The 7,636-nt window shown below is 29.7% G+C and overlaps 1 protein-coding gene across 1 annotated transcript; it reads left to right on the top strand.

Annotated features, from left to right (window-relative positions):
- The first annotated feature begins 5,673 nt into the window (after positions 1 to 5,673).
- On the top strand, positions 5,674 to 6,573 carry LOC119684016. Its single transcript, XM_038097947.1, has 2 exons — positions 5,674 to 6,228; positions 6,325 to 6,573. The coding sequence occupies exons 1-2, from the start codon at positions 5,732 to 5,734 to the stop codon at positions 6,455 to 6,457; spliced, it is 630 nt and encodes a 209-aa protein (XP_037953875.1). The 5' UTR covers positions 5,674 to 5,731; the 3' UTR covers positions 6,458 to 6,573.
- The last annotated feature ends 1,063 nt before the right edge of the window (positions 6,574 to 7,636 follow it).

The raw sequence follows: 7,636 nt of genomic DNA on the forward strand, positions 1-7,636 counted from the left end.
TGATAGGCGATTTCAAATTATTCCTTCTTAGAGTTAGAGTGTTCTAAGAGTAGCTCATTTGTTAAGTTAATGCATCTAAGTGCTTGAAATTCATAGCGAATGTTTAAATTGTTTATTCTATTTTTGGTGAATTTGAAAGGTACAGTTTCTGGTCTATCAACATGCATAATTTTATTTTATAATTTTAGTAGTAGAAATATATCAGGATAGCAGCCGATGTGAACAGACCATTTAACTAGCAAGGTTTCTCTTCCGCGGTCTTCAAATATGTAAGTGGTTTTTAAAATACAGTCAAACTTCCATAACTCGAATTAGCATTTTACAAATAAAATGTTCAACTTATAGACTTCAAGTTAAAGAACTTTTTTGTAATTGTATGTAGTTTGCTCTCTAAACCCTGTTGCACTCTATTTAGTTCGAGTTATAGAAGTTCGAGTTATGGAAATTTAACTGTATATTGTAATAGATCTGCTATGAATGTTTAATATTTATAAAGATATCACTTACACCATGCAGTGTTAGAGTGGAACCCACTGCGCATGCAAGGAAGAGGTAGGCCGAAAAATACTTGGCACAGAACTGTCACAAGCGGAACGAGAAAATCTTTTAGCGAGCTTAGAGCAATAGTCGTCAGCACAATAACTGGAAAGCATTTGTAAATTCTATAATGTAAACTCAATGTACATAAAATATTCTTTGTAAATAGACTAAATTTGTTATTTTGTAAAAAAACAAATATGTCCTAATAATAATAATAATCAGTTAATTAATTACAATAAAAAATAATTTTTTTTTACATACCTTCTGCTCAAGAAGTACTCGGATTTTGAAAATAAAACACACAAATTTAAATTTTATTCCAAATTTATTTTTATGTTCTTTCTGAAGCAATACATATATGCCAACGCTTAACCCAATCTTCCATACACTATTCGTAGGGCACTTCCTTCAGCGAATTCTCTGTTACCTATTCAATTGACTCAAAACACTTACCACGAAGAGGCAATTTGAGTTTCGGGAACAGGAAAAAGTTGCACGGGTCCAGATCTGGCGAATATGGTGCCTGAGCGATGATAGTGGTGCAGTGTTTGGTCAAAAAATCGCGTACAACAAGAATTTTCCATAGTAAAAATCGCTATATGCTCTTGAGGTAGTCTCACATTAACAGCTGTTGTAAACAAACTAATTGACAGATGGCGTTCAAATTTGTACCATATGTCAAGAAAGGATATACCAACTTAAAAAAATTTTGAAAAAGGTCTATTACTTAAAGAGTAGTTAACAAACAACAAAATCCGGATACTTTTTGAGCAGAAGGTATTTGTTTTAAGGTAATACCCAATCTCCAAATGATATAAGATGTTTTAATTGATTTTTCTTTAATTAAACACCCACTATTGAGTTGTGTATAATATTATAAAAATCAATTTATTTCTCTTAGGTATTCTACATTTCATTTTACTTTTATCAGATTAAAATGCCAGTAGCGATTAACTATCATTTAGTGAAATTATGTCATACTTTTACCTGGTATTTTCAGACCATTTAAGCTGTCACCAAAAGCGACAAAAAAGTTAACAAAAGTAAAAATGAAATATTTTCTATTTCATTAATGTTTTAATTTTTTAATTTTATTTTCTTTTCATTATGTTAATTGAGCGAAGAAGTAACTTTGTTTAAATAACAAAAAATTTGATTACGTATTAAGTTGTCTTTGTTTTTGATTTTGATTTTTTTTATAAACAAAGAAAAATAAATAAAATTATAAAATTAAATTTGCATTGCACTGTTAGTCGCACATAAATATCTTTTCGTTTTTAATTTATTTACTAATATCCGGTGTACAAATGTTTACATTAGCAGCAATTATGGTTGGAATATTTGGTTAATCGCCTACTTAATTCTGGCCACAAATGCGTGTGTGAGTGGTTAGAATTCTGGTTCGAGTGTGTATTTATGCGTGGATCTTCTCTGCATAAAAATTTTCGCGTAGTTATTCTTATGAGTTTAATAACCCAAAATGTAAATTCCAAACTAGAATGTTTACACATTTTGGCAACAACAGATACGAAATTAAGTAGCTGCGCTGCGTAATATTTAAAAAAAAAAAAGGTTAAATAGAAAAGAATCGAATTTGCTAAACAAGTCAGATACAACGTGAGTCTTCTGCATGAGCTAGCAGAAGAAGACAAGAACTAAATTAGATACAAAAAAAATGCTCAAGCATAATTCTTTTTGCCCACGAATGTGTGTTTCTGATTCAGTAAATTCAAAACAAAATAAAAAAATAAAACGACTAAAAACCGTTAGCTTTTGTCCATTTAAGCGCACCTTTAATGGTGGAACACTAACGTGTATACGCTTACACCACATCAACACGTGCTCAGCCAACAATTACGCTGGATCCAAGTTGGCAACACACACGTTTGGATGCATTTTTAAAATTGCATTTCATAATCATAATTTACATTATTTTTCTATTATACGCTACACTGTTTTTTCATGTCTCATTAGTTTGCGTAGAGTCTTATAATGATTTTTAAAGATAATGTAAAGTATATGGGTTGAAACTGGAAGTGATTTTAAATTAACTAATAGATAACCATAATTATGTCATACGTAAAAAAACAATAAATGAAAACATACTTTTTCATCGGTGCACCAATACATCCAATAAACCCTGCTGTCAGATCTCTAAACTGACCTGGTCTAAAACTGTATAAAAAATGAACCAGTTAACTATTTCAACTAAGGCGTAACCTACTCAGCAGTACAGTATTGGTACTAACTGGTTACTGCGTAATAGGAAAACATACTATGAAACTGGGTCTATCTTACAATGACTTTTATCGAGGTTGTGGCTTTGCGGATAAGGAGCAAACTGTACTCCAACTCAGTGTCAGTGTCCATTCTTACCTAGAAGAAGATCTGAAATCTTCGGGACGTCTTTTCTTAGACAAGTTGATAGAATTGAGTTCCCCTAAATGGGGGAATTGTGCATTTCTGCGTTGCTCATACGCTGACCTCGAGTCAGCCATTATTTGAGCTCAAGTGGGCTTTAGGCAAAATGCCGCATCATAATGTTCGTTAAAATTGTTAAAATCTATTTTCAGTTAAGTCTACTGTTCTATAGCAATATTGTGAGTTTCAACCTGAGCGAAAAGCCACTTTTAGACAGCAAATCATTTCTCTGTAGTTAATTATGATGAAGTACTTTTAACCCAAGTATATTTTAAGATTGATAATTTATGATTTATGTTTAAAAAAAAATAAAGAAATTTGTAATTGTACCAGTAGCTAACTTAGTTACCATGTCTTTTTTGTTTTTTTTTTCCAAAATATAAATTCATATATTTATTTTATATTTCATAAACACAAAAAATACATTTTGTAATTAATAAGTTTCATATTGGTTACATAACTACAAAAATAAGAACCACACGCCGGACTAATAAATTGACTACACCAGGTAACTAGTATAAATATACTTACTTATTTTTAAAATATAGATAGGATATAATTGAATAGACAGTTTATATAAAGAGATTTGCAAGGACTGGCTTAATCCGACAGATAATTATATCAGTCACTGCCGTAAGTTTATTTCACCAAAAACTAATGCATTTAGTTGCATCATACACTAAATATAAAAAAAATATAAAGAAAATATTTAAAATAGATTTTTTTTATTAGACTTAAAGGAACTTTGCGATAAACGTGGACTTCACAAAGCAAATACGAATTTAAAATTTCGATATTTGCTCTGGAAAATACTTCCAGATAATTGTACTTAAAAATCGGGTTCTATTCAGGTGTTGAGCTAACATGAGTTTTAACAAAATTATGTTTTCCCTGATCAGGTCGTGATGATCAAACCAAAACCGATTTTTATTTATTAGATCAGTTTCTTCTATTCAATATAAATCCTTTGCTTTTTCCAACCTCGATTATAAATTTTTGGTAGCAAGTGACAAAAAAAAAACAAAATAGTAATAGTGACCAATCCAATATAGGGAAGAAATATATATATATCCAAGTTTGAAGTATGCTAGTTTGTAGTATATCACAATAAAAAATTTTAACTTTTTACAATAACATATTTTATAGTTGTATTTCTTTGACAGTGTTTATCCTCGATATACAAATGCTTTGAAATTATTTCCATTTTTTTAAATTAGATTTATATTTAAATTAGATTTATGGTTTTGCAATAAAAGATTTACCAATTCAGCTGAATTAAATATAATAACCTAGTCAATCAAAATTATAATAAGTGTGTTAATTTATTACGACATATTAAATATTACTTTTTATACTTCTTTTAATAACAGAAAATAACTGTCAGTACGAGCTTTTGTTCATTAAGTTTAAGCATCAATCGTTAAAAACATTCTTTCACATTGAGTACTCGTACTTGGTTTTTATACCAAACCGTCGTTAACATCTGATTATCTTTCAGCTTCAGTTAGTATTACCAAATTTTTTCTAAGTACATTTTAAAGAGTTCAATTTTACCTCTTGAAATACTTTTTATATATTAATTTTGTTACATATGTATATAGGTATACGTTCTACGACTTCGTAGTGACCGAATATATTTTTTTTTCGGGTACGGGTTACTTAAAACTGATTCATGATATGCATTGCATGTAATAATACGATTAAAATCTTTTATACATGTAAAAAAACTAAAAAAATCTAAAATTCTTGAATTTTCATCTATTTAACATTTTGAATCATGGTACGTTTTTATTATATTGCCACAATATCTTAATATAAGCCTTAAGGGTGGAGTTTAATATTTCCTATATATTACCTATATACATGTATTTTTATATATATTATTTTAGTGCTAAGGATTTTCTTATATTGGCAAAATAGTTTTCTTTTTGCACATATAAAGAATTTCAATTACTGCAATATATTTTTCATAATGGAATCCATATCTATATGGCATATATGCAATTTTGGATATTTCGACTTCATTATTTTATTTACAAAATATGTGTATCAAAATTCCATTGTACTGAATTAAAAACTATAGAACTGTGAAATTTAAACTTAACAGAAGAACATAAATGCATTAAATCAATCAGTTCCGTCAGTTGATTAGTTGTTCAAAAAGTATCCGGATTTTTCTTCTGCTCAAAAAGTATCCGGATTTTGTTGTTTGTTAACTTCTCCTTTAGTAATAGACCTTTTTTAAAAATTTTTTTGCGTTATGTTGGTACACACTTTCTTGACATATGGTACAAATTTGAGCGCCATCTGTCAATTAGTTTGTTTACAGCAGCTGTTAATGTGAGAATACCTCAAGTGCATTTAGCGATTTTTACTATGGAAAATTCTTGTTGTATGCAATTTTCTGACCAAACACGGCACCACTGTCATCGCTCAGGCACCATATACGCCAGATCTGGCGTCGTGCAACTTTTTTCTGTTCCCAAAGGAACTAAAAGCCATACCTGCGCGAGCCTACGAAAAGTGTATGAAAGATTGGATTTTTGGAATAAAATTTAAATTTGTGTGTTTTATTTACAAAATCCGTGTACTGTTTGAGCTGGAGGTATATCTTTTTCAAACTAAATAAATAAATAAAAATTTATTCAACACATAGTCTTTGAATATTTTGTTTTTAAATTAGTAATAAGTTATTTTTATATATAAAGTTTTATAAAATTCTTTCAACTCTATTCAACTTTAGCTATCTAACGAAAGATAAGTAAACACTATGGCTGCCGGTATCAGATTTTATTTGAGAATCAATGAAATCAAAGAATGCAGTTTCAGTCTTGCTGAGGACATTAAATGTTCCAAATGTGGCCATTGCAATAAAATTCTAAGCAATAGGAATATCATCAAGTGGGAGGATGAGAATTTCATGTATTGCTTCAAGCTAAAGACACATGAGCAGGCAATTACGTTTAATCGTCGCTTATGTTCTTCAGTAACTCAAATGGAATTAAATAAACGTGCTATGGTCAAACTACACCTGGAAATTCTAAATGCTGAGGAGGCAATTAAAACTATTTTCCATACTTATTTCGAGGAGGACCTTTTGGCTCAGTATTCTTGGGAAGGTGATGCTCAAAAATTGCCATTCACGTCTCTAAATGGTATCATTGAGTGTATTATGGGTGCTGCTTGTGAGATTCACAATAATTTCAATATTACTCACTTGAAAGAAATGTTTAGCGTTTGTCAAAATGAAGTTTTCCATGAAGCACGGTAATATTCAAGTTCCAGAATCAATTTTTTATTTTGAAAAAATTTTTTATTTTAAATTTGAAAAAAAAAAATAATTTATTATACTTTAAATTATAGTGATATATTTGCTGGAGGAGACCCTGGTGGTAGTGACTATGAGAGCAGCTATAATATCGGTACTTTCGATTGGGAAGATGTTATGCATACTCCACGTGGCGGACGGGATTATGAAACATCTGGGAAGAAATAATTAATTTGAAAACAATAACATATTTATTTTTTAATTATTTTCTCAGTTCCATTTATTTCAACATTTTAAACTATCCGACGAGGAAAACAGAAAAGGGACATTGAAGTTTTAGAAAAAAAATCATATTTTTTAAAAAATGTTTTTGTTTAATTTAGTAAGTTTAAATTCAAAAATTTTACAATGACAAATATATTTTTAATATATCTGCAATAATTAATGCAACGGGAAAAAAAAATGTTTTAATTTTTAATATGTATATACATATATGAGTGTTAAAATCGTTCCGTTCTCCTTAGGGAAAATATAAATTTAAATCTCTTCCTTTGCTCAGTAGTAGTGATAAACGATATTTGGTCATCATAGACTCAAAGACGACGAGTGGCTTCAGTACGTAGACTCCATTCCACTTAGGAAATCATTTGTTCAACCATTAGAATCAGTTCATTTAGTTTCTACTTCATTTTCAATTTAAATAAAAAATTTCTTAAAACATGACGGGCTGATCTATAGTTTACGAATTGATTTCGAATAGTTTCAAAATCTGTTTCGTCTAATTTCACTTTAATTTTCAAGTTATTTGTGTGTGCTGTAAAATAAAATGCATTATTGATTTGCAATCCGTTCCTAATTGATTGCTGTAGGCGTCATTTTCGTATTTACTCACGTTACTCAAACACATAATGCACACATGTTCGGCAATAATGCATCAGAGATTGGCTCGAATTTGTTTAGGCTTCCAGTGCAGATGTATCTACTGGCGAACAGGGAATTATTTTAACACGAAATTAGCTTAATTTTAATATAAAGCATTCAGCAATACCGCCGCTCGTTTTGTTTAATGCTTAAATAGCATTTTCCATTCCATCAATGTGAACTCAACGCATTTTCACATTTCACTTAAATTGAATTTAATTTGGAGTTAATCGCGTTTATATGTCTGTGCATTTTTTTTTTGTTAATTTCATTCGATTCATATCCAGTGATGTAAGCATTCCACACTTCAAATTAATTAAAATGCGGTATGTAGTATATTTTTATTGCAGTTCGTATAGTATAAGCAACGGACGAAGAAGAAATGGATTATTAATTGATTCGGTCATTTTGGGCGTTTATTGTTTAGTTGAGAAGTTTTCTAATAAAGCATATACTTTATGAATACCACTCATTTCAATACTCTAC

Source organism: Teleopsis dalmanni, chromosome 2 (assembly GCF_002237135.1).
Source record: "Teleopsis dalmanni isolate 2A chromosome 2, ASM223713v2, whole genome shotgun sequence".
Lineage (NCBI taxonomy): Eukaryota > Metazoa > Arthropoda > Insecta > Diptera > Diopsidae > Teleopsis > Teleopsis dalmanni.

What these genes read in the sequence shown, in the direction of transcription:
- LOC119684016 (XM_038097947.1), top strand. Translation starts at nt 5,732, where the DNA reads ATGGCTGCCGGTATCAGATTTTATTTGAGAATCAATGAAATCAAAGAA. An exon ending in GAAGTTTTCCATGAAGCACG is followed by an intron (nt 6,229 to 6,324) that starts GTAATATTCAAG and finishes TTTAAATTATAG; the next exon opens with TGATATATTTGCTGGAGGAG.